Here is a 27,110-nt window from a genome sequence, read left to right as displayed (position 1 = left end):
CCGCCAACTAACCAACACCCTGAACCTGATGGGATGAAATAGTTGCCAGCGACAAATCAATCCACTATATTGGGCGACCGTGCATGCTTTTTCAGGCGATAATTGTTTCTATTATCGCCTGAAGTGACACATAGCTGCGTCCTTCCCGTTCGATCTTGTATATCAATCGTGATACTATATTGCGCAAAATAAATCTATGAAAACTCTGGTGGGTGACACCGTACCAGTCAGAAGGGCCGCTGGGTCTAGTTGCTCGCCTCCAGTGCTCCAGCTTTGTGATTTCACCTCCCCGAGCCACAATTATCTGACAGTGGGACTGACTACGGTGATGGCAGGCTGCGTGGTAATTAACCAGCGTAGGACCTGCAATTGGCTGCATAGTACTCCCCCGTTTCAAATTATAAGTCATTCTAAAAATTTTGGAGAGTCAAAGTTTTGCAAGTTTGACCAAATTTATATGACAAGATAATAACATTTATGATACCAATTAAGTATTATTAGATTTTTGTTAACTATATTTTCATAGTGCACCTATTTGATATCATAAATTTTTATATTTTTCTCTATAATTTTAGTCAAACTTAAATTCTTAGAATAACTTATAATTTGAAATGGAAGGAGTATGTCAGTGTGTAAGCCAAAAGAATACTATACATGGTCATACTTTGTAATGAATGGAACCTGAAACTCATAATTGGACTAGAAATTAAGCATGCATCGTTTCGTGGGAGGAAATGGAGTTACAACTGGTCTGCCATTGATCGTAGGTATCTCAGGATTTACATTACATCACAAGACAGAAAACCGTTTTGCTGGGGCGCTATGTATCATCAGAAAAGAAAAACCAGCACCTAAATAGTTGAGGGTGGAACTGTTCCTATCTGACCACAACCCGCAACTATTCAAGTGTTAATTTTTCCAGCGTGCTCGGTAGATCAACTGGCTGCAGCTGCAACCTGCCAGCCAAGCAGCAGTAGCAACCACTAATGCTAAGTTATTATGACATTAACTAATCCATCATCACTTCATGGAAAAATCAGAATTCCTACCATCTGAGAGGGCAAGAAAATTCAAAACCACCCTAAGCCAAATTAAAGTTGTCAGTATGTATCAATAGTTTCAAACATTATATTATAGTATATGCATTGCAATTCTGAACTTGCACAACCAGGAACTTTATTTACATTGACGATGTTTATTGGAAGAAATAATCGAGAACTAAACTTGATTGCCTACAAAGAATGGTTTCAACTTCTAGAACATGGGAGCTAAGAAAACAATGCAAAACCTATCATGACTAGCTACCCAGCCTTGTACTAGCTACTCATCTCCATCCGAGACTCGGACTACTCTTCGTCGTCTCCGTCTGCATCAGATCTTGTTGATCTTGGGCGCCACGACGAGCGGGTTCTTCTTGGCGATCTGCTCGCGGCCGGCCGTCTTGAAGTCGAAGTCGCAGGGGTGCTCGTCGCTGTAGCGGTGCAGCGAGCAGAAGGTGCCGCCGCAGCGGCAGACGAACCCCAGCAGCCCGACCTTCTTGTTGCACGACGCGCACCTGCTCCGCGCCGGCTTCGGCACCGGCGGCGCGGCCGCGCTAGAGGAGGCCGCGGCGGCGGCGGAGGCCTCAGGCGCCGGCTGCTCGGGCGCGGCCTCGATCTTCTCGGCCACGGCGGCCTTGAGGAGGAGGTCCCTGTAGCAGCTGGAGCACAGGTTCTTGGTCGCCGCGGAGCCGAAGAAGCTGCACCCGTTCGCGCACATGACGGGCGCCGGCGCGGAGTCCTCGGCGCCGGAGGCCCCTGCCCCGTGCTCCTCCTTCGCCCCCGCCGATGAGCCGCCGCTCTCCTCCACCGCCGGCACGGACTCGGCGGCAGGCGGAGCGGCGGCGACGGCGGCGGCGGTCTGCGTCACGTGTTCCTTGTAGCACTTGGAGCACATGTTCTTGGTCGCGGCGCTCCCGAAGAAGCCGCAGCCGTTGGCGCACATCGGCGCCGCGCCGCCGCCGCCGGAGACCTGCTGCCTCTCGGCCGCCATGGGTGTCGTCGTCGCCGCCGCCGATGATCGCTGCCGCGTGCTGCTCTATCTAGAGGGGTCGATCGGGATCGCGGGGGAAGGGAACCGGGGCGATCGAGCACGAGGCGTTGCGTTGCGTGGACGAGAGGACGATGAGTTGGAGAGAGCGAGGCGCCACGCGTCTCCTTTTATTGTGGCGGGGGAGGCCGAGGCCGAGGCCAAGCGCGAGGCGAACTCCGAGCCTGCGCGCGGTGGAGTCGGATCCGGGGCAGGGGTGGAGGTGGACTGGAAGTTCCGAGTCGCGCACCTGGATCCACGTACGCACGGAAGCCCGGCGCGATCTCGGCAGCTTTTGTTAGCGGCCACGGCTGGATAACGAAGTAGTAAGTTTTGTAACATAATTTCTAGAGTTAGCTAAAGCTTGGCCAAAGTTTTTTTCATGGTAAAAGTTCAAACTACTCTTCTTAAGTATATATATAGTTGAAATCCGGATAGTTCTTAAACTATTCTTTTAGTTCAACTTATTCCTGCAACTACTTTAATTGATCCATTTTATCCGATACCACGTTTTGTCTTTTTCTTTCTCCATATGTAAGTGGAGTTTAAAACTGAAATTTTGTAAGGTGATAGTGGACTTCATAAGTTGTGTTTAAAAAATGATAATACAATAATCATCATTACTTTTTTTACAATTATTTATCCTAAGGAATAATTTACTATTATATGCCAGGTCGTCTTTTTCAAATAATGACTGAATCTTCCACTTGTGTGCGGAGAAACAACAAAGATAAATCTTATTACGGGAATAAATAGGATCAATTGACATAGTTGCGCGAGTAATTTGAAACAAATACTGTAATAGTTTGGGGGGATTATCCAAGCTTTGTTTAGTTGTAGGGAGTAATTTGAGTCTTTTTCTTTTCTTTTCGAGACCAAGAAGGCAAGAACAATGTCTACCTCCAGCATTCATCGATTGTGAACAACGATTCTGCTTAAACACAGCTTTATATTCCTGTAAGGCGGCAGTCCAAACAGGACTAGGTAAGTGAATTATAAGGACTCTCGCATTGAACTAACAGGCATTATTAGAACCAACCTAAACTTGTCAACATGACAAATGATTAGCCATCAGCAGGTACATGTCGGTAGAGAATTTCGCGTGGGGTGATCACATTGGGCTGCGTCCGTTAATTACCCCAGCCAAACAATAAAGTCTGATGATTTGTTGTTGGTCCAGCTCCGGAGGGGGCCTAAGGTGTCGACGTAACTTGTAACTCAAGGAGTAGGATCTGCAATTGGATGCATATGTTAGTGTGTAAGCCAAAAGAATATACACGGTCATACTTTGTAATGAATGGAACCTGAAACTCATAACTGGACTAGACACATGCATTGTTTTGTGACAGGAAATGGAGATACAACTGATCTGCCATCCGCAGCAGAGAAATTCTATTGATCATTAGGTATTTCAGGATTACATTACATCACAAGATAGAAAACCGTTTTGCTGGGGCGCTATGTATCATGACTGCCCACCTATGCACAAAATTGTAATTACATCAACAACAATTGGGTAACAACATGGTACACGGCACAGAGACATGAATGCCACCGCAACCCATATTGTCCTATACACAAGGGCTGCAGCTTGAGCTCCGGTTAATTCTGCAAGGCGGCACCAAGATGCGGGGTTGGCCACCAGGTAAAAATTAATTTATGAAAATCTACATACACGGTCACTGGTGCTCCTCTGCAGTAAGTTCACCCACTCCCAGCGCCGACGCGCAAAGCTCATCGGCTGACCCTGGTTATGATGTACCGGCCTTTCTCCATGTCGTAGATCGTCTTCAGCTGAGGCCTTCTCCACCTCAGGATGGAGAATGCTGTAAACACAACCACAGTTGTAATCAAGAAAATTGGTGCCAAGCCAGAAGAGTCATAGCTGTTTAGATATGAAACTGATGAGTCTGAGTACTCTGTCCGGTTCAACGTCGTTTGCACAATGAAAGCACCCAATGCCCAGTCAACAGGCACACCATGGATTTGATTTACAACATCAATCCTGAAGACATAACTAATGTAAATATCCAGGTTTGAAACAGAGAATAAAATTGTACAAAAAGGCTTCACCTCTTATGCTCCAGCGGCATCTTAAGAGTATCATGTAGTAAAGCGATAATATATGCTGATGAGAAACAGAACAGAAGCAGCTCTCCCTCATTGAAAGAGCTGTATTTCTTCTTGATCTTCGACCAATCCCCATGGCAAAATTTCTCCCCAGCCACCATCAGATCAGAAAGGAAGGACTTTGAATGCAGACCAAAGAACTGTTAAGCAATCAAAGATCAGAACAAATTTTGTACCATTGATGGCTGAAAATATTGAACATGAAAGAAAATGGAAAATCGTGACAGAAGTGTTAATCTTGCTGTTTTTCCTGCATTAAGTTTGAAATATAAGTTTTGAAGAAGGCTCCAACAAAAGAGAAAGGATCACACCTTTGAAGTATGGTAAAAATTTTCTGTTGCTAAAAATTTCCCTTCCAGCTCTGGCACAAATGCTGCTCCAAGGCGGCATTCGTGATATGCACATTCCTCTGCAAAAAGCACTCAGTCACTTCTATTATGCTGTGAAATAAACTGAGAATGAGAGTGCATCAAACACTTATATTCATGAGATCATCATTGGAGAGGCGCCACTATAACTTGGGAGTAACTGAAAATTGGTTCCTCATGTACCAAATTTTGGTACCTCCCCAGTTATAATTTTAGTACCTGCCTTTCCAAGGAGGGGTTGTCAAAAAACTTCTATATAGATTCAACTGTTTAGAGACAAATTGAAACTTCTGCAAGTTGAGTTTACTAACATTACAAAATGAGTTTAATTGATAGCTACTCATGACTTAGCCATACACAGTAAGTTATCCTTAAATCAGAGGTTATCAATAATTCCACTATGATTGGTGTATTCCAAAAAGGGTTAGTAAATGAAGCCATGTGGGTCACTGAAGCCATATTCCTTTCATCTCATAAACAATAATCTAATGTGTGGACAAAAATTCAAGTTCAAGACAGACAGTATAGAAGTTTTACAGTTTAATCCTTCAAACACCATGTGTTTGGTAATTTAGTTAACAGTTATGGAGTATCCAAGTGGATGATTTGTCAAAGACTTTGTGGGTTACAGGAGTTCAACTAACCGGGTTAAAATCATTTTTGTCCCTTATATTAATGGAACCGAATCGTTTGGAAAAAAGGCTAAAATCCACCGAGATTAACCATCCAGACTCCAGAGTTTCCTTCGCTCTACTGCTAGCCTGCCAAATCTAGCCAAACGAAATTTTGGCCTAACTAGTTTACTGCCACAAAAACATGATGGGTAAGTTAATCTAATCTGTCCGGGTTAAGGCTAGCTAGCAAAGTTATTTTTAACCCCCAGCTGAACATAGGCTAATTATCATGAGTAATGCAGGATTCCTTTTATCTATAGTAATCAGTTGTCTCTAAAAGTAGAGTCTGCTCACATTGTTCCCCGACAGTGTTTTATAGGCGACGAGGCGAGCTGGGTACACCTAGGCAACACCTTTACATCACTGTTTCCCGCTGAATTCAGCAAACAAATATAAAGAAAAGGGGATCACGGAAATTCAATACTGCAAGAGGTATAAGAGCAGATGGCTACCTTTTCCTTTCTGCAATAGTGTTAGCGCTGCAGATCTACACTCAGAGAAGTTCCCCACAGCATGAGCAAAAGGTCTGTACTCAACCTTTGGCTCAAGAACACTAACAGGAAGTTTAGCTGTTCCCACCATACTTGTAAATCCCCTTGGAGTGCAAGGATCTTTGTACTTCGTTTGAGTAATTATATGTGCGGCCACTGCATAATTAAATCAGACATGATGACCGAAGACTTATGCTGGAGTAGTGGAGTTACATATGGAATAGCTTTACACAACATATGCATATATAGTAGGGCAGGCCATAGCACATGGACACATGAAGAATACAACAGCAGTAGGGCCTTTTATCCCAACTAAGTTTTTTTTTTGAAAGGCCATGCCAACCAAGTTGAGGTATACTGTAGATGAAACACAAGAAGGAACAAAGAAAAGAGAAACAACAAACATGATCAATTAGTCATACTAAAAGTTCTCAAATATAAAGTATATTTCTGTTGTGAGTGTAGTTCTTGAGTATTTCTCTGTTTGTGAGTGTATTTTAGTGATTATGTTGCATTAGTGTTTGTGTTGCTCTTGTAATCTGTGGTCTGGCACCCCTATCAATGAAAATTCAGGTGGGGATTCTCTCCCCCCTGGTTACCATAGAAAAAAAGGATTGTAACTGAATGAAGTTCAAACAGCATACACATAATGCATGTGTGCTACTGTTATTTCACATTGGACAGTAAACATGAATTGAACCAATCGACTTACTTGATTTAAGGCCAGGTGAGCTGAGCAAGTCATGGAGTGACTCATATGCTACATTCTGCAGATAGAATCAGAGAAAACATTCAGAACATACAAAATAATAGCAAAGGTACACTTAAAAGAGCATAAAGTGTGCCGTGTGTAAGGTGCAGGTTGTTCTATGCTTCTCTTGCGATATGCAATTTAACAAAAGGATCATAACAGATAATGGACAGACATTTTTGCACACAACTCACCAGGCCAAGTTGCAAAAAGCTGTGGCTGTACAGATTATATGAGACATCGCCAAACTTAAGTACATGAGAGAACTCTGGAGGCAAAGGTTCACCCGTTACAAAAGTGACCTATTTAATCACAAACAGGAAACCAGTAAGACCTCACAATAATTTCAGTTTAGGAGGATCCATTCAATAGTATGAAAGCAATACACGGAACCTGAACAGATGCCCCACCAAGCTCAATTATCCCAGTGGTGTCGTGTGGATCGCCGCCTAGAGTCCCCAATGCATAATTTGCTGCAACCCATGCATATATACCTTCCTCAGCCCCTGCACAGCATTTTCATGTACTTGCATGATCACCTTAGTGAATACAGAATTCAATTCAACAGAACGTGCACTGCACCAATTCAACACAACTACGTCCAATGTACTGAAATGCAAGATCCCAAATTCAACGGATGTACGTCCTGCTATATACCGATCAATCGCATGAAAGAGCTCCAATTCAACACATTTCCATAACATGGAACCAAAATTACATAAAAATCTGAGCAATTTACTGTGTATAACATGCCTGAGATCACGGTGGCCCATTTGTCCTGGAACAGGAAGCCCGATTGGCGAAGCACATCCCTGCATGACTCCAGAACGGACTCTGCCACCGCGGCGTCGAGAAGCCGGAGCCCCGCCGTGGCCATGAGCCGCACCTCGGTGTCCGCCCACCTCTCCCGCGGCACGCGGCGCCGAGCAAATTCCACCAGCGGGGCCAGCGACAGCCCCGCGCCGCGGGGATCCGCCGCGAAGGACGACAGCCCCGGGTTGGCCTTCAGCGAGGCCGTGCGCGCCCAGTCCAGCTGCGGGGGCGCGCCCCGGCCGGGGCCGGCGCGGTAGGCGATGACGTGGACGCGGCTCCCCGTGCTGCCGGCGTCGATGATGACGCCGTACCTCGGGGGCGCCGAGCGGGACGCGAGGAGGAGCAGCAGGGCGAGCGCGGACGCGGCGAGGAGCGCGAGGGCGGTGGCGACGCGGCGGCGGGAGCCGGGCTGCCGCCGCGTGGCGCCCATCCTGATCCGGGCGGCGGGGGAGGGGGCGGGAGCTAGGGTTTGTTCCTTGTGCTCGCCGCGGGTATTGGGGCGGCGCATCTGACGGGGGGTGCAGATCGGCCCCGGCGGCTCGTTCGGGACGCTCGGGGGGCGCGGCGCGGCGGCGGGGAGGTGGGGGGCGCCGGCGCGCCGCGGCGAGGTGGTGGAGGGGATCCGGTGCGGGGGGGTAAGCGTGGGGATCCTGGTGTGGCGGGGCGGGCAGTGGATGGACTAATTGACCGTTAGAGATGGTAACTGCGGACAGGTGGCAGCACGAGAGAGCTTGTCGCGTTACGGCGTCTTCTCCGGTTGGATCCCGTGGCGAGGGAAGTCCTTCACCCGTCCTTCCCGTGACTACGGCGGTCCAGAAATTTATCCATAAAATTTACACTCAAAAATATTACATTACATGTTTGGACATAGATTTTGGATTAATCATGGATTAACTGTCCGCTAATTATGAATTAATTAGACCCATTAAATTCATCTCACGATTTACAATCTATCCGTGCAAAAAAATTTGCAAATAGATTTTGTTTAGTACCGAAATAACAAGATTCCGTTTTAAAATTTTTACACCTAAACATCTAAACACGGCCTTAGCCATTGTTAAAAGTGGACTTCGCCAGTTTTTCACTCCTTCCGTGAGCTTCGCTCTTTTGCCATTATGAAACGAGTGCATCCCGCTACAATGTATTTTTATCTTTTTCCAATTCATTTTCTATTTCCTACACTTTCTTTGACTGGAACTTCCCAAATTACCCCTTCCCCATCAATTACCTTATCCTCTCTTCTAGATCACGAGCACTATCTCCATTGTTTCTTCTCTATGTTTCTCCTACTCCTATGGCCGCCTCCAACCCTTGCACGCCATGGTGGCAATTAAAGAGAACTGCACCTGTGAGCTCGTCGACCATCTAGTCAGTTGCCGCCTAATTGGATTGAAGTGGGTGTACAAGGTGACGCGTGACGGGCATGGTGTTGTGGTAGGGCACCTTCGCTAAAGGATTCGTCAAGCGAGGAGTTGATTTTGATAAGGTGTTTGCACCGGTCGCACGGATGGAGTCTGTGCGGCTTCTGTTGGCATTGGCAGCGACAAGGGGCTACAACGACATCACCTGGAAGTGAAGTCTACATTTCTAAATGGCAAGCTTGCAGAAGAGGTCTACATACAACAGCCATCGTGGTTCATCGTCACCGAGCAGGAATACAAGGTGCTCCGCCATGTATGGCTTGCGGCAGGCACCGAGGGTGTAGAACATCAAGCTTGACTCCAGTCTCAAGATGCTCGGCTTCACCAAGTGCACCACTGAGCATGCATTTTACACCTGGCGGTCAGAGCATGGCTTGCTAATCGTGAGGGTGTATGCTAATGACTTGATCGTGGCTGGAGCAACTCAACGGGACATCAATGACTTCAAGGCTACGATGAAGAAGTTGTTCCGCATGAGCGGTCTCGGCTTGCTCACCAACTACCTCAGCATAGAGGTGGATCAAGGGAGGCGTGCCATCACGCGGCGCCAGAGCTCCTATGCAAAGAAATTGCTGCAGCGCAGAGGCAAGAGCTCATAGGCAAAGAAGTTGCTGGAGTGCGGCAGCATAAGTGACTGCAAGGGCTGCCAGACAGCCTTGAAGGAGAGGTTGAAGCTCAGCAAGGAGAGAAGCACGCCCAAGGTGGATGTGACATGCTAATGTGGCAGAACCTCCCGAATTAATCCAGCTCAAGTGCGCTAACCATCACCCTAAAGGTAATGCCGGCTATCACGCACTTCAAACGGAGTAATCCGGCAGTGCTGTCGGGTAAAATCCCGAAGAATCCACTTATGTTGTAATCGAAACCTAAAGCTTACATGCAACTCACACGAAGGCGAGTCCAGAGAGTACAACATTTCACAATTATATTACAATACAGAGTCTTAACTTAGTTATTACAAACCAAGTTTGAAAACTTAGAAAGGTACTTGAAATTCAAAATTAAAGTAGTTCAAAGTTCAACTGCAGCGGAAAATAAAGCGAGTTCTAAATGACGATACAAGATGTCATGATGAAGCTCGTACATGACATCACTCGGCATTGCCATCGTTGGCCGGAGTCGTATCCCACTCCACCGACCAACCAGGAGGTAAGTACATGGCCAAGTCAAGCTAGCTATCTGATCTTCAAACGTATCAACTGAAAACAAAGTTGAGCCACAAGCAAGGCTGAGTATACTAATACTCAGCAAGGCAATAAAGAGTAAGTCCTTATTTTCATATTTTAGCTTTCAAGTTCTAGTTCACTTAACCATTCTACATTAGCATCTATCCGATAGCATACATGGTAGAAAAAAAATTATCTTTCATCATCCAACCAGATTCATCATCATACGTTCCACTTGTTACTCTATGTGGCAAAAGGGTTAAGCAGTCCCAATATCCGTGAGAGGCGGACGATTCGAATCGAATTTGTTAACCTTGCAAGGCAGACCTAACACACACGCATGGGGACCCAGTCACCCACGCGACTTTTCCCCTTTCTTTCCGGCTTATGGATCAGGGGCGCCCCCTTCAGCAACAAGAGCCCCACGCCACGGTCGACGCCGGGTCGTGACCACGCTTGCACCCGCATGTGGCCGCATGAGAAACAATGTTCAAAGAGGGTGAGGGAAAAGTCCACTCCCCGGGCTGATCAGGTACTTAAGCTTACCGATTACCATATTTCTCAGCATGTGGTTAGTACGTTCAAACGCTTAACCACCACTACCACACACCGCGGCCTTATTCATTTTCACTAAACAGATGGGGTATCACAAGTACAACAACCCCGCACGTAAACCTTATATTGCAGTGTGTAGTAAACATCCAACTTCTATAATTCTCGCGAGTGACAGGAAATCACTCGACTTCTACCGAACCATTAGCATAGCCAACTAGCGACCTATACATGCTAGTATTCAAACATAGGTACTTAAGATTATGCAACTAGGGTTCCAAACAATTTCTACAAACTTAAATGCACAAGTAGATAGGAATATAAGCAGTTGCATAAATTTCAAATAGATAGGACATGTTCCGGGGCTTGCCTTCCTGAGCGTAGCTAGCCTTGGGCTCTTCTGAAACTTGGTTCGGGTCCTCAGTGGCTTCAGTTAGATTCACTTGAGCTTCACGCTGCTCACTCTCGGACTCCGGCACCAGCTCGTACGTTCCGTCAGCGAGAGTAGTCGAATCTATATGAAATGCATACATATGAGTTACTTTGGTGATATTATTCATTTATTCATTTTTCACGATAAAGTTGTAGTCCAACAAAACCCGAATTGGAGAATGAAACACTTTCATAAATACTTTATTGGGCAAACATTCATCGAGTAGTATTTTATTTATACTTAACTCACAAAGGAGCTGGGTTTGCTGTTTTTCTTTTAGAAAAATGTAGAAAAAATGTTTTTTCATCATATTAACACATGGAAAACAAGGGAAAACTATAACTAAAGCTAAAAGCATAGAATGGTGCTGATATTTTTATGAGAGATGATTTACTGGGTCACTAGTGTGCAGTAAAATTTTCAGGTCATTTGATGTAACAAATAAATCAGAAAAACTCATGAATCTATTACTACTAGTGTACAAAAATAAATCTCTAGGGTAGAGAATGCAAGTTCTGGTAATGAAATTTTACCAGTAGGTTAGATTCCTTAATATTAGCTTGTGGTAAAGTTTTCATAATTTATGGAGCTATACAGAAAGAATAGGAATTTAGATTCCTTTCCTAGGCATTTATCTAACTAAAAATCTACATAGTAAACTACTTAGTTTCAGTGGCTAAAATTTTACAGGAATGTTCATGTACTGAAAACCAAACTCTAGTAAAAATATGAGATTTTTCTAATGAAGGAAACTAGGGCTTTCGATCTACAAAGTTTATTCATGAATAAATCAAAAGGACTAGTTAAACATTACTAAAAATTCCCAAAATTTTTATATAGCATATAGAAACTATTTTAAGACTGTTTCAAAAATTTTAGATCAATTAAACTAGTATAGCACCCTGTGTATTTAAATCTATTTAACATAGGCATAAAACAAGATCTAATGAAACCTATAGCTAGATTTGTCAAAAAGTCCTCAAATTTTTACAGTAAGCTACTCATCTAGGTTTCAGTATACTTTCTAAAAATAAGCTAAATATCATGGGTAGAACTTGAGATACATACAAATGTGGATTAAACTAATATGTAATCCGGAGATAAACTATTGGTCAAAAGCAAAAGTGGATGTAACAAAAGTTGTATATCTAGTTTCATGGATTCCAAAACACTTGAGTTTACATTTTTCAGATTTTTCTACGAATTGTTATTGAATTTCAAAGTTCGCAGCTTAATGTTCATGTCTAGTTTGCAGTTTAAACCCTGGAAGTTTTGTTTTCTTTGCAGGGAGGTCCCTGGCCGGACTTGCAGAGCAGAGGACCGGCGGCGGCCGGGTTTCTGGCATGCTTGCTCGCCGGCGGCGAGGGAGATGTGGGGGAAAAGGGAGAGGGGACCGAGTGCTACCTGTTGGTGCCTCGGATTGGGTCCGGGGCGGCCTGTGGCGGCGACGCCATGGAAAGGGGCAGCGGTGGTGGCTCTGTGTCGCCGGCGGTGGCTCGTAGGCTGGGTTTGGAGGGGCGGCCGGTTTGTCGGCTTCGGTAGGAGGTGGGAGTCGTGCTGGGGTGCTCTATTTGGAAGGGAGAGGGCCGGAGAGGCGGCTCCACGGAGCAGCGGCTCCGGCGGCGGCGAATGGCGACGGCGACGGCGTTCCGGCAGGTCTGGGCGGCGGGGACCTCGCCGTGGAGCTTCAGGGGGAGGTGGGGATGCCGTTTCGGGGGTTGGCTTGGGCGGAGGAGGGCTGGAGAAGGGAGCTCGGCGGTGGAGCTCGGGCGGCGGCCATGGCGGGGCACCGGCGGTGGCGCCGCCGTTCTGGCTCGGTGGGGGCAAGGAGTGGGCGGTTTGGCGGCCTTGGGAGGTGGAGTGGGTGGTGGTGAAGCCGCTCCGAGGTGGGCAGGGGTGGAGGCCGAGCGGAGGGGGCTCGACGGTGAGTTGGGGCGCACGGCGCAGGGGAAAGCTCGGTCCTTGTTTCTTTGGGCGCTACAGTGGAGAGGAGAGGCGAGAGGGGGCTTTGTTGTGCAGCAAAAGGGGGAGGGAAGGTGCTGCAGCATTGAAGGCCGGCCCCGGGCAGCGGCTCGGGCAGGAGAAGGGGAGGGGCGCGGCGCTGGGAGCGGCATTGATGGCCAGCGGCGTCGCCACGGCGTTGTCGCCGAGCGCTCGTCGGGTGGTGGCGTGCGGAGGAGCAGAGGCTCAGCAGTGGTGCAGGCAGGGGCATAGCAAGGCGATGCTATCATGGCAGAGGCAGCGAGCAGGCTTGCGTGCTGGGCGTGCTGGCCGCGGCGTGATCGGCTCTGCTCTCGGGAAGCAGGGAAGCAGAGTAGAGGAGGGAGAAAGGAGGGAGAGAGAGAGAGAGAGAGTTGACTTTGATTTTTCTCAAAATTTTCAATGGAAGCTCGAAAAAGTTTGAATACGAAAGTTGTTCAAAATTCAAAATCCTACAACTTTCATTTCAGGCACAAACTCATTTGAAGCCTAGTTAAAGAGTTAAATTTAAATTCTTGAGGAATGTACATTATTGCCCTATTCAAGTTTGAATTCAAAATTTTCTTCAATGATTGTATAGCAACTTGAAAAACTTTGAACACGAAAGTCGTTCATCATTTAAAACCCTACAATTTTGGTTTTAGGCAAAAGTTCATTTGAGCTATATTTTAGAAATTATTTTTAAAGCATATTTGTTTAAAGTTTGAAGGACAGTTTAAATGTTTGAAAACTGTGGTTTGAAAGACTCGTCATTTCATGTGCAAAAATTCATTTTCGCCTTTTGACTTCAACTAAACTTTGGTTTGTCCTGACGTTAGTGAGATGCCTATTCAATTTCATATGCATACTTGCATTGGGTTAAAAATTATTTAAGGTTTCTGACCTATGCACATATACACATAGACACACATACATACACATCTATTTCAACGTTTCTTGGTTAAGGATGCATGATTTGATGCTAATGACCCTGGTTTAGCTAATTAAACACCTGGGGTGTCACTGCTACCAGAGCATTGTCGGCGGGGGCTGCGCTATCTAGTGCATACTCGACCTAACATTGCCTTGCTGTGGGCTACCTGAGTCGCTTCTTGGAGAATCCAAGGAAGGACCATTTTGTTGCCATCAAGCACCTTCTTCGGTATATTGCCAGCACTCAGGTCCGACCCTGGGGCAATACGGACGGTGCGACCGCACTGAGTCTCCAAAAATTGGGGCCTTGCAAAAATTACTATGCTAAGAGACCTGTTAAGTCACAAGTAACACTTGTGCTCAGAAGCTAGCTCGTTTTGGAATCCAAGTATTTGGCATGATCCTCTCCCAGACTTTGTAACCCGTATTGTTGGACGTGACATCTCTGCCCAGTTGGATGAATAAAGCAACAGGTTGCTTTAGGATAATAAAAGTTGCAAGTGCCAAAAAAAGCTCAGTTGCAGTTTTACTTGGAGAGTATGCCTGATAGAGAGGAAGACCAATCGACAACTCCTCTGCCTCCTTGACTTCCTCGCGAGACATTGCCGTAGTCTGCAGATCACTGATTCATCGCCCGCTTGCCATGCCTGATTGCCAATTTGACTTCTTGTATTTTTAATGGTGAATGGGAGCCTCCATTTTTTGTTCCACACCGGGCCACCAATGCAAAAAGTCAGGGCCGGCCCTGCCAGCACTAGTAGCTATTGGCCGGTGTATCCTCAGGGAGGAGGAGCAACACTAGAGCTGATCGTGTTCAGTTACAGTGACTTGGCGGGAGACATTGATAGGTAGAGAAGCACCACTGGTGTGCTCTTCAAGCTTGGAGCTTACCGGATCACTTGGCAGTCACAGAAGCAGAAGGTTGTCGTCTTATCTACATGTGAGGCGGAATACATTGCAACAGGCAACAATGAGCTGTCAAGGGATATGGCTGCATCGGTTGCTATAGGAGGTCACCAAGGAAGAACTCCGAGCATCAGTACTCAAGGTGGACAAGTCTGCCATTGCATTGGCAAATAATCCCACCCTTCACGATCACACTAAGCACATTGACACTCATTTTCACTTCATCCATGAGTGTGTCGATGCAAGATGGATCATCCTCGGGTATGTTGAGACCAATAGGCAGCTTGCGGATATTCTCACCAAGGCTCTTGGGCAACTTCGGTTTCAGGAGCTGATGGCTTCAATTGGGATGGAGGAGATCAAGCAAGAGCTTGTGCATTAGGGGAATACTTGTTAGAATAATTAGTTAGCTCTTGTATTTTTATTTTAGTCTGATAGAAGGGTCTAGAAAGGTGTAGAAGAGGGCAGTAGCAATGCCAACTTGCAACCTGGCAGCGGTAATAACTTTAGTGAATACTAGAAGGGTGTAGAAGCTAGTAGCTAGACCATACCTTGCCCATACTTTTCCGGAGTCTTCTCTCTTGTAGCATATATATGTAATGGAAGGGATAGAGTCTAAGAACTTCAGTTCACTTTTAGAGCAGCACAATAAGTTTAGCAACCCTCTCTGTTTTCTCCTTTCCTATTTTCTTCTTTCTTTCACCTCCCAGCTCAAGTGTGTGCACGTGAGTGAGATTGTGATGGACCAGATTAAGGAATAGTGCTAACAGCATTCACCTACAGAAATGAATAATAATACCTTGTGAGAATTAAAATAATATGAAGCATTAGCTAAGAACAAACAATGAACTTAGATGATAAAATATATACCTCGTAAAAGTTTGTAGCATCAAAACATAAATTTTTTCTGTCATATGAGAACACTATGACATTCCCGTGTTTTTCGGGAGTGGGATTTGATGTAGTGGTAAGAGTACATCCAGATTTATGACAACAGATGCAGTCTCCTTTCTCTAGTAGGTCTGTTATTCATCACCTACATAACATTTAAATACAAATTACAAATACAAACTACACCAAGTGATAAACACAAACCAGTGTAGGATAGGAGGGGTAGAGGGAGTAAGTTGTAACCACAGAAATTCATGTCTTAGTCCCTCTGGGGTAATAATAAATGTGTACTCCATAGGATGAAGCACAAGCCAACATAGTAAGAGTGTTTTTGTCTTTATAACTATCTGGTAGTGGATTTCAATCCATCTCATAGACTACTGGTGGAGAAGAGAGGCTTTTTGATATCCAATTCTATGAACTAGTGAAACCTCGAGGCCTGAATAGATATAAGAAAGATTGTTAGCCTCAATGAGTGTCACAAAGAAAGACTACATTTTGGCTTCTAACAGACGGCGCAAAATCCGAGTAGCAACGACAACAGTAATATCCGAGTGCAGTACAAATTTAGCCTTAATTATTAGCCTAACTATTAGTCTGTAGGAGTGTAATTTGGCCATCATTAATCATAATTTTAACTATCAGACTATCATAAGAGTGTAGGATAAGAGTATAGTTGGAATGACTAGCCTTTTCTAATTTTTTCTTGTATTTCCTCCATTCCAAATTATAACTAATATACCTGGACTGTTGTTCTGCAAGATGTTGCAGAATTCTATTGTTGTGCTACTCAGTTTAGACTCAGACCATTCTAAGAGCTGTTCGGATAGAAACAAAAGAAATAAAACAAAATTAAAGTAATCGATTTATACCACAAGTCTTACATGTAAGTAGATCTCCAAGGGTTCGCGTCGACCCTCTTGCAAACTGGATCCGCTCCTTAAATTGGAGCACAGAGCGAAGCGGATCGACTCCATACAAACAAGGGGGAATAGGGTAGACCCAATGTAGCTATCGGACCATATGCTGGAGAGCCTGAGCATCCTACGCTCTAATTCAAATCTGTGTAACCAACCATAAGGAATGACGTACCTTGAGCTTTTTAGCACCTTTCATGCGGCTTCATCCTCTCAGTCGAACTCGGCCACTGCTTCACCCAACCGCAGCTAACCCTAAGCGCTTCAAAGTCATAGAAGCTCCTGAGCAGCGGTGGTGTCCAAACAAGAGTGCAGCAACAGACAAATGAGAGAGCAGTTAGCCAAGCCCAAGACGAGGTGAGTGTTAGTCATGTATGTTTTCCATTTATTGCATGACACGTGGGGCCTTTGGCTAGTGGGTATATTAGACACATGAGTGCCAAGACTTGTAAGAAACAGGATATATTCAGGCAACGCATCACAAAACTTCTAGCTAATGAAGATCAAATTATGTAAATAACATATGCCAAATTATCAGAAGTAAGGCAGTCTCGGTACAAAAGAATGCAAAGAAATAACAAAACAAGAATAAAAGTAGGCAAAATTCATTAAAAGATTATGGAGAACTCTCATGCAAATAGCCTATTTAGATAAACATATAGCAACATCCTATCCTAATAATGTTGGTATTGCTGACAGTGTTGTTATTGTTCACGCCATAGCTCCCACAGCCTCAGAAGCTCTTTTTTTAAGCAATAGCCTCTAAAGTTCTGTTTGGATAATATATTATATGTTCTGATCAACATTCATTGCTACTACCAAACAATTTAGTGGGTGGCTACTGATCAAATAAGCAAGAAGAGTCTATGATACTACTAAAGGAGGAGGAAGTAGCAGATCACACAGACTGCAGCCACAAAATATCCAAAAGACATAATTGATTTTGCTAATCACACAGTCACCGAGGATGAGAGAGAAGTGTCATTGTGATAACATTTTTCACTAAAATTGGCATATAAGAAAATAAATGATTGGATTTGTTAGCTTCAGGAGTTCATTGAAATGGAGAAACGAGCGTATAGAGAATGAGAACATATATTTCTAGTTGGTAGTTGCATTAATCTCTAGAGATTTAAGGAGATACTATGAATTCACATATCAGGTAAATGTAGTCAAATGCTCCCTCAGTTTCAAATTGTTGGTCGTTTGACTTTTTTTGGCATAAAGTTTAACCACTCGTTTTATTCAAAAAAACTGTGTAAACTTACTCAAAATTAAGTCATTCTTAAGAACTTTCATTGCATTTGTAAAGCAAAAAAAAGTGATATTTTATATAAATTTTTAAATAAGACGAGTGGTCAAATTTGGTGTCGAAAAAGTCAAACGACTTACAATTTACCAGCTTATAACAATCAAAGGAAACAACTATGGTACCTTCATAGATTGGTGTATTTTACCGTGAGTTAAGCCTTCTTTTATTTCTCAAAAATAAGAAAATTGTTACTACATACATGAAGAGAAAGCCATCACTATTCAATTTACTCACCTTCAAGAACTTGTCAGATGGTTCAGATTGCGACTGAAATGGAAGGAAAACTTCATGGCCGTTGTCAGTGAGTTTGTTTCGACCTTGCGTTGCGTCAATGGTTCAGATCGCGTAGGTCACGATCTGGCGGGGAGCACCGGGCAGCACGGATACGGATATGTGTATACATCAAATTTCTGCAAAAGTTAAAGACACAAAAGTGGTATCGAAGTATCAGATACGGATACGTGGATACGTATCGGATACGTGATACGGGTCATGTTGAAGTATCGGGGTTATATAGAGCACCGGTATCAGCATCACACTATCACGCCACCTAAACCACCGCGCGCAGATTCAAAGCAGAGCCGCGGGCCATGGCATCGCCATCGCGTCTCGCGCGTGTTCCCCGTCCCCGCCCCACGCCGGCGTCCTCCCCCGTCGTCGCCGCGCTCCTCGCCTCCGCCTCGCCTCTCCCCGCGCGGCGCTTCCTCCAGCTGCACGCGCACCTCCTCCGCACGGGCCTCCTCGCGCTCTCCCCCATCGCCCCCGCCTTCCTCTCCCTCGCGGCCGCCTCCCTCCCGTCCCGCCGCGCGCTTGCGGTCCTCGACCACCACCTCGCCTCCTCGGCCTCCCTCCCCTCCACCTTCCAGTGCAACTCCATCCTCCGCGCCCTCTCCGACCCCGCCGACGCGCTCCGCTTCCTCCGCCGCATGCGCGCGCTCGGCCGCCGCGGGAACGCCTTCACGCTCGCCATCCTCCTCGCGCCCCGCTGCGGCCCGGCCCACGCGCGCCAGCTCCACGCCAACGCCGTCGCCGAGGGACACCTCCGCGACGCCCTCCTGGCCACCTCGCTCATGGGGTGCTATGCGAACGGCGGTGACGGGGACGGGGCGCGCAAGCTGTTCGAAGAAATGCCGGTACGGGATGCGGTCGCGTGGAATGTTCTGATCGCCAGCTGCGCGAGGAACCGGCGGACGAAGGACGCTCTGAAGCTGTTTGAGGAGATGAGGGGGAGGGAGACCGAGGCGGAGCCGGATGACGTCACCTGCATCCTGCTCCTCCAGGCGTGCACGAACCTGGGCGCACTCGACTTCGGGGAGCGGGTGTGGGCGTACGCGCAGGAGCGTGGTTACGGGGGCGAGCTGAAGGTGCGCAATTCCTTGATCCCGATGTACTCGAGGTGCGGGTGTGTGGAGAAGGCGTACCGGGTGTTCTGCGAGATTCCTCAGAAGAGTGTGGCCTCGTGGACTGCGATGATCTCCGGTTTGGCAGCGAATGGATTCAGGGGGGGATGCTATCTCAGCGTTCGAGGAGATGATTAGGTCAGATGTTGCTCCTGATGAACAGACTTTTACCGGGGTTCTTTCTGCATGTAGCCATAGTGGGCTGGTTGATGAAGGTTTCAGGTTTTTTGATATGATGCGCTGTGAGTACCGATTGAAGCCAAATGTTTGCCACTATGGGTGCATTGTTGATCTGATGGGCCGTGCTGGCTTGCTTGATGAAGCTTATGAGCTTGTGACAAAGGAGATGAGGGTTACACCAGATGCCACAATTTGGCGAACTCTTCTTGGAGCCTGTCGAATCCATGGCCATGTTGATCTTGGGGAGCGTGTGATGGGTCATCTGATTGAACTGAAAGCGCAGCAAGCTGGGGACTATGTTCTATTGTTGAACACATATGCAGCAGTTGGGGATTGGAACAAGGTAGCAGAAGTCAGGAAGTTGATGCAGGAAAAAGGAATACAAACTACACCTGGCTGCACAACTGTGGAGTATAACGGCGAGGTTCATGAGTTTATTGCTGATGATGATGCACACCCAAGAAAGGTGGAGATTTATGATAAGCTTAATGAGATAAACAGGCATTTAAGGATTGCTGGTTATGTTCCAAATGTGTCATCGGAGCTGCATGATTTGGATTCAGAAGGGAAGGAAAGTGCCCTCACCTTTCACAGTGAAAAGTTGGCAATTGCTTTTGCTCTCCTTGTGGCGCCGCAGCACAGACCAATACGGCTTGCGAAGAATCTTCGTGTCTGTGTAGATTGCCACAATTTCACAAAGTTGTTTTCTGGTATTTATAAACGATTAGTTATTGTCAGGGACAGAACACGATTCCATCATTTTGAGGGAGGAAAGTGTTCGTGCAATGATTATTGGTAATCCATTCTTGCTTGTATGTTGCATTTGCAGTGCATCGCAGGGATGTGAAGTTTACCACACACATACATTGGATACCAGTGCAACACTGAATGCTGCAATTGGCAACCCTGAAGTCATAAGCACTTAATGGGCTCTAATATGATGATAAGAATGTTTTCACACAAGTGACAAGTAGGTTATGGGGTTATGGCCTGTCTGCTGTCATCAGTAGTTAAAGTTCTACTTTCAACACCTAAGAATAAGGCCCAAGAAAACATATCAACATACCAGGCATTCAGAATAGGACTGCAGATGCAGCCATATCACTATATCAGTATTCAGATCTTGCCAACAACTGCAATATCCTAGAGGACCAAGACACAGATATTGACTGATTAGAAGGGTCATTTATACTTGTAATAAAACCACAAACTCAGCTCATAACATAATAATGATATGTTATCATGCCTTAGTACATCCTTCTGTGGAAGCAAAAATGGAGCTGATGTGATGACGAATCATGTGATGTTTTTGTTAGTCTGTCAAGGCTCGAGTGTCAAGCTCAAGTGGGTTCAAACTTGGGAAGTATGTGCGGTGTGTGTGATAGCTTACCATTTTGTAAATGTGCAACAGATAATCAAATGTACAAGTTGAGAAATTCGATAAACATGGCTGTACACCAATTTGGCAGCCTACATTATATATAGAACACAAGGAGAGATTCTCATGTCAACTGATGATGGACCAATGAAGTAATATGCAACAGGAACAAAAAATGGTAATTCCCATCTATGTATGTTTCCAGGCAGGTGAGTTGCTGATTATATTTAAAAAAAAAAAGACAACGCCCAGACTGGGTACAACATTTATGGTAATTACCATCTATGTACAACCGATACAACTAAAAATAAGATTTTATGGAAACCTTGGGTGGTTTTGGGCCTTGGACCAATACTAGAAAGGTGGCCTGTTTACTTCTTTTCTATTTACTGGGCCTAGATAAGGGTGCTAACTGCTAAGGCAGACGAAAGGGTCGAATGGACTTCAGAACACAACTAGAATATGCTCATGTCAATGTAATTATGTAAGTCATGCTTTGCAATGCCCAATTGCTCCTTCAAAAATTCTCATCCATGGTCCATGGATATTCTCCAGTTCTAAGACTGCATTATTAATTCAGTCCCATCCTTTTTTTCTGTACGTATAATAATGACAGAAATAAAAAGTTCCATGTCAAGGAAAAGGCTAGCGAGGCAAAAGTACCTCATCAGAAGCAAAGTTTACATTGGTTCGTTCAACTAGATAGGTAGTAGAATGTGCACATATTATGTTGTGTTTCATTAATCATTTTAGAATAATGGTGAAGAAGAACCTATCAGTTATATTACTATTTTGGGAGCTCCATTTGACTGATTTAATGGAATATGTTGTCTGCTCACACAGCTCTAAAACACATATTTTTGTTTGAGTGGATTATAACTTTGTGAAAGAAGTTAGTATCTTACAGACTTACACAAAGGAATACATTGTGTACAGATCTTCGTGAAAACAAGCACTACTAACTACTTACGTGACCATCCTGGCGCGGTAGCTGTTACTACAGCACAGGTCTTGTTCCTTGTTCCCATGCTAACTGCTGAGGGCTGGAGAATTGCAGCAGCTGAACTTTGCCATTTTCTTCCTGCCAAAGCATTCCTGAGCTAACAATAACATGTTCAGTTAACCACCGTTCCAATCAATGGTACACCGTTCCCATCGGTTGAATCGATCATAATTTGACACATCATCGCTTGTTTTGAATTTGAATAAAAATTTGATGTACTAACTTTTTCTTTGACAAGAATTAGAACATGACACGTTTTGAAAGATCAGGATGATAGATCAACAGAAGTGTCAATTTCATACTTTATCATCTGGGTCAATCATACAGCCACTGAATACTGGTAGGTAACTTAACAGGGGAAATTGTTCCCAGCAGCCATCCCCTTAACGCAAAAAACAAGCCAGCCATCTTAACTAACATCTTACAGAGGATCCCTCTCGACTCATGTAAATACTAGTTCTCATCAAACTTGATCTTCTTGGCTGTAGGCTGACTGATCCCTATCTGTAAAATCAATAACATGGTAGCTGATTAGCACCTAGGGTAAACTAGCACAACCTACAAGATACAGGAGAAAAGATGGTACATAGTTTTGGCAGAAATAATGAAGCAAGAATTGCAAGAAAAATTGCAGTAGCGTCACAGCAACAGCCAACAGATGAGTGCCACTGTATTACAATATCTCCACTGAAAACATTGAGTTGGTGATTGTGTGCCTCCAATCTTTACCATTCGACCCCTATGCTTCAATTTATTTACCTACCTCTGCAACTGAACATAAACCTAGCCCAAGCACACAACAGCAATTGTCTACATTTGCATTAGTTGCATCATGTAATTATTTGTTTCCTGCATCATAGCGACGTTCAGGCATTTGACTAGTCATAGAGATTCATGGCTACATACAATGCATCACCTTTTCTCAAATAAGTGAGTAAATACTAAATACCATAATCCAGAACCTGTTCTCCATACCACACCTCTGCTACCTCAAAAGCCATTAACCAAGGACCCAGTATTGAAACAAATTTGTGACAAGCCTTTGATCAAACAATAACTATACTAATACATAATTTTTTGACACCAAAATTATGTAATTAGATTCATAATAAAAATACTTGCTTATGAAGTAATAGAATTGTCAGCTTATGACTATATAAAGTAATAGTATTGTCGGTCAAAGCCTTCTCTTAACAAAATGAAACATCTTTTTTTTTAGAAAAAATTAACAAGATTTTAGTGACTTCAGTTACTATACTCTAGGGAGAAACAAGAAAACAGTAAACACATAGCGCTATAGTTATCAGAATTTTTTACAAACAGAATTATCCTTCAGGAACATGCAGGTTCGTACAAACAATTCAGAATACTAAATAATTGACCACCAGTAGATTAATACTTACAAGGGCTGGACACTCGTAATCAATTCCAGCAGCCTGGATTCTTTTGCGTCTCTTTTCATCTCGTTTTACAATTCCTTCAACCATCTTTTTGTGTTCTGCTACTGATTTGTCCTGGTAATGACAGCTATTTAGTCTACAGTACAACATCCTTTTTTTTATTTGCAATTGTAGTTAGTAACAGATTACCTTGTTGTGCCTCTTCCGTTCGATTGTTACCCGATCAATTGGTATAAATCCCCGTCGCACTCCTTTCCATCTGAATAAAGTTGACATTAAGGCGTGGAAATTGCACAGGGCAAGACGTCATTGCTAGTACAATCATGATGCAAGAAACAGCCACTATAAAGCTACTGAGCTAAATCGCTAAAGCATAGATCACAAATACAGTTCACTGCTAAAATGCTAAATTCCATGCCAATCATATAAAAGAACAAGGATGCAAGAACATTGTTTCCAAGTCAGATTATATTTGCCCAAGTTTTTGGTATATATTTAAGGTGCAGCTCCCTGGGCCCCAATACATTAATCCCACCAAACACAAAGGCATCAGCAAATCCTTAGAAACTCCAGCACCTTAGCTGATCATGCTAACTGTAAAGGCATACAAGCAAAGCAAGACAAATCTATACGACTATAAGTCTATAACAACATTGTAAATTAAGTAAACCTCTATTAGAGATCCTTATCGTCTCAATTGATTATAAGTTACATGTGTTCTACTCTTATTTCAGCAAATACATGTGCTTATTGAAAAGGTACAAGTCACTTTCTATACCAATGGCAGTATGGCACATCAGTGCATTTCTGTTCATAGCCATTAATTTTTTACACCAGACACTTATGTGCTTATTTTAGTCCAAACTTCTTGAAATATCAACGGTACTTTCTTTTTCATCTAAAATATGTGAAAGCATAACCAAGAATACTTAAATCCAATACGCAGCATGTTTGGAGAGGCTTACAGTTTTGGATGAACTTTCTCTGGTGGGACAAGTGAAACTCGCAAAGTGTGCTCAAACAAGAGATAGTTATTCATCTCATCGGCTACAACCTTCGCCACCTGATACACCAAAGCACATCCCAAAACTGTAAGCAACAGGCAAGCAACATATATCACTGCAGTGGTACCTTAAAGAAAGCACTTACAACAGGGCTCTCAAACTCAATGAATCCGTAATGCTTGGACTTTCCTGTCTGAAAATATCACCAAACCACAAGTGAGAGAGTTACATAGAATGCACAAAAAAAGCATGATATGTGCAGTATAATAATTACAGGATACCTTGCGGTTCCGAGCAATCCTAAGACGCTTAATATCCCCAAACTGCTTAAAGAACCCTGCAACAACAAAAGAACAATAACGCAATGGTCTTTATCCACTGCATTTTATATTGTCCCTAAATTTCAACCCATGCCTCATCGTCGTCACACGGAAACCCACCTTTCATCTGGTCCTCGTAGAAGCCGTGGGGGATGTGCCCGATGTAGACAACCGTGGCGGTGTTCTCCGGCTCCTCGGGCTGCTGCTGCAGCTGCTTCCGGGTCCTCTTCCCGGACCCGTCTTCCAACGGCTGCACCAAACCGCAACACAACACAACAAAGCAAGACGAGGTTTAGCCGGGCCCTCGACTCCAATGGGGGCGCCGGACGCACCAAAATCAGGCAGATCGTAGGCACGCACCAGGAAGTCCTTGCCCTCGCCGGAGCGCGGGGCCGCGGTGCGCCGCGCGAGGACCCGCTTCTGGTTCCGCTTCTTATCCCGCATCCCCATCTCGCCCGACCCTCCTCCTCTCTGCCTACTGTTCCTGCAGGGCGCCGCCGTTCCGGAAGGAGCGAGAAATAAAGAATCAGAGGAACACAAAGGGAACCTCGACGAGGGTTGAATAGAGAGGGGGGGCATCGGTGTGCGTTCCGTACCTGGATACGGCGTTCGACGGGCGCGGCGGAGGCAGAAGGCGTCGGCGTCGGGAGGCGAGGCGAGGCGAGGCGAAGCGGTGGGAGCCGTCGCGCGGAGGGGAGAAAGAGGGGTTAGCCGGTTAGGGTTTGCCGGTTTTGATGGAGCTTCGCGGAGGTTTTGGGCCTTGGCCCAGATGGCCTGTTTACTTCTTTTCTATTTCTATTTACTGGGCCTACGAATGGACTTCAGAACACGATTAGAAAATGCCCATTTTTGGAAAGAAAAAAAAGCCCCGTGTACTACTTCTTTTCCTCCAATATTGATTTATGCTCATGTCAATGTAATTATGTAAGTCATGCTTTGCAATGCCCAATTGCTCCTTCAAGGGTATTCTCCAGTTCTAGGACTGCAGATGCGGCATATCACTAGTATTTGGATCTTGCCAACAACTGCAATATCCAAGAGGATCAAAGATACAGATGTTGACTAATTAGAAGGGTCATTTATACTGGTCTGAACCTGAACCTGATGCCATTCCTCCTGCAAGCCGCATCAGCATTCCCATCAGCAGCGCATCGATGACGACCTGTGCAGCCGATGACGAGCGAGCCGCATCGGGAGCGCAGTATCCTCCCGGACACGCAGCAGCGCCGGATGACGATGGCCGACCAACGGTGGGGCGACGGTGCCGGTTGGGGAGGACCGAGCAATGACGGAGTGGAGGTGAAGCGGACCCGCGGCTCGGTTCGGGATGGCGAATGGCCGAGCAACGACGGCGATGAGTGGCGGGATGACGCGCGGCGGCGATGCGAGGCGGGATGACGTGCGACGCTGGCGGCGTCGATCGCGTCGAGAGTTGGAGAGTTAGAGAGCTAGAGAGAGGGAGCACTTGTTGGGCTGGGCCGGTCGGAGGGGGTTTTGTGAACCTTTTAGCTCTCTTTGCCACGTTGGAATGCCATGTATCGCGCCCAGTCAGCAAACCACCCTTCTAATCATCAAAACCAGATTGGATTAGCACCTAAAGGTGAATAGTAACCCGGTTTAGCAAAAGGTGGGGGTTTAGTAAACACAAAAATAGTTTAGGGGGTTATTTGGACAAAGCGGATAGCCGAGGGTAGTAATTTAGACTTTTTTCTATATTTTAAGGGGGGACATGCATCACCTCTATTATTTTTGCTTCCTCAATAGACGATAGATATTTTTTCCATGCAGAGATTTAGGCCCCGTTTAGTTCCCAACAAGTTTTCTACAGTATCTGTCACATCGAATTTTTGGACACATGCATGGAGCATTAAATGCAGTTAAAATAAATAACTAATTACACAGTATAGCTGATTAGGATGAGATGAATCTTTTAAGTTTAATTAGTTCATGATTGGATATTAATTGTTAAATAATAACGAAATGTGCTACAATACTAAAATCCAAACTTTTCGCAAACTAAACACTGCCTTATTTTATGTGCATTTTTCTCTTATTATTTGTTTTGTTGTCACTTTTTGTTTTCGCAAATCAAATCTGCCTGCTGCTCATGCTGCATTGGCACTGCAATTTCTTGGGATTTGAAGTTCCAACATGAAAATGCTCGCTTGCAATGAAATAGAACCTGGTTTACTCTATCAGCAGACCCTGGAGACGATTTGATCTTTTATCTTTATACTATGAATTCACACAGGGAGCATGGTGCATGCATGTCCGAAATCATTGCTTGCACCTTTTTTTTTCTGGAACCGATTCTGAATTGGCATAGCATAGCATTCTTTCTTTCTCCCGATCCAACCTCTGCTCATCTTCCTATCTTCCGTGGAATGCGATGTCGTTTACTGGCTAAAATGATGAGTTCTTTTAATTTTCTGGACTGCAGCTGACCCCAGCGCCAACATCCACATCTTTGAAAGTTTGATGATTGTTGACGTGATGGCAGATGGCCTGTAGCCGAAGGCTTCGGAATCAAATTACAGGAGGTCAATTCGGTTACCATATTTTATTTTCCATAATCTCCTTAACTTCATATTAGGAATGATGGGTTCATACTAGGAAACACGGATCACGTCCGGTGATCCCC

The 27,110-nt window shown here is 44.9% G+C and overlaps 4 protein-coding genes across 8 annotated transcripts; 1 reads left to right on the top strand and 3 right to left on the bottom strand.

The window, feature by feature from the left end:
- Positions 1-1,176: 1,176 nt before the first annotated feature.
- Positions 1,177-2,166, bottom strand: LOC120712453 (zinc finger A20 and AN1 domain-containing stress-associated protein 12-like). Its single transcript, XM_039998239.1, has one exon. It carries the CDS (start codon positions 2,029-2,031, stop codon positions 1,372-1,374), a length of 660 nt encoding a protein of 219 aa, XP_039854173.1. The 5' UTR covers positions 2,032-2,166; the 3' UTR covers positions 1,177-1,371.
- Positions 2,167-3,420: 1,254 nt separating this feature from the next.
- Positions 3,421-7,922, bottom strand: LOC120712452 (probable apyrase 6). Of its 5 annotated transcripts, XR_005690890.1 has the most exons (10): positions 7,235-7,922; positions 6,875-6,987; positions 6,676-6,783; positions 6,443-6,497; positions 5,692-5,886; positions 5,534-5,612; positions 4,509-4,606; positions 4,141-4,337; positions 3,986-4,072; positions 3,421-3,893 (listed from the first exon to the last, which is right to left on the bottom strand). XR_005690890.1 is itself a non-coding variant. In XM_039998237.1 (9 exons), the coding sequence occupies exons 1-9, from the start codon at positions 7,800-7,802 to the stop codon at positions 3,725-3,727; spliced, it is 1,590 nt and encodes a 529-aa protein (XP_039854171.1). In that variant the 5' UTR covers positions 7,803-7,922; the 3' UTR covers positions 3,421-3,724. The 5 variants fall into 5 exon arrangements, 3 of the variants coding, with proteins under 3 accessions (XP_039854171.1, XP_039854170.1, XP_039854172.1); XR_005690889.1 differs by having other exon boundaries at positions 3,421-4,072; XM_039998237.1 differs by lacking the exon at positions 5,534-5,612.
- A 10,426-nt stretch (positions 7,923-18,348) lies between these two features.
- Positions 18,349-20,619, top strand: LOC120712451 (pentatricopeptide repeat-containing protein At3g47530-like). The gene is given in 2 exon segments (XM_039998234.1): positions 18,349-19,283; positions 19,285-20,619. Coding segments are annotated over 2 exon segments (1,788 nt in total). The 5' UTR covers positions 18,349-18,374; the 3' UTR covers positions 20,164-20,619.
- Positions 20,620-22,003: 1,384 nt separating this feature from the next.
- On the bottom strand, positions 22,004-25,211 carry LOC120712450 (MKI67 FHA domain-interacting nucleolar phosphoprotein-like). Its single transcript, XM_039998233.1, has 9 exons — positions 25,066-25,211; positions 24,830-24,953; positions 24,590-24,719; positions 24,431-24,486; positions 24,295-24,342; positions 24,111-24,208; positions 23,335-23,404; positions 23,149-23,259; positions 22,004-22,249 (listed from the first exon to the last, which is right to left on the bottom strand). The coding sequence occupies exons 2-9, from the start codon at positions 24,917-24,919 to the stop codon at positions 22,199-22,201; spliced, it is 654 nt and encodes a 217-aa protein (XP_039854167.1). The 5' UTR covers positions 24,920-24,953; positions 25,066-25,211; the 3' UTR covers positions 22,004-22,198.
- Between the last annotated feature and the right edge of the window lie 1,899 nt (positions 25,212-27,110).

The sequence above is a fragment of the Panicum virgatum genome, chromosome 6K (assembly GCF_016808335.1).
Source record: "Panicum virgatum strain AP13 chromosome 6K, P.virgatum_v5, whole genome shotgun sequence".
Lineage (NCBI taxonomy): Eukaryota > Viridiplantae > Streptophyta > Magnoliopsida > Poales > Poaceae > Panicum > Panicum virgatum.
Note: the sequence above shows the minus strand (reverse complement) of the source record. Positions and strands in the feature narration are given on the sequence as shown.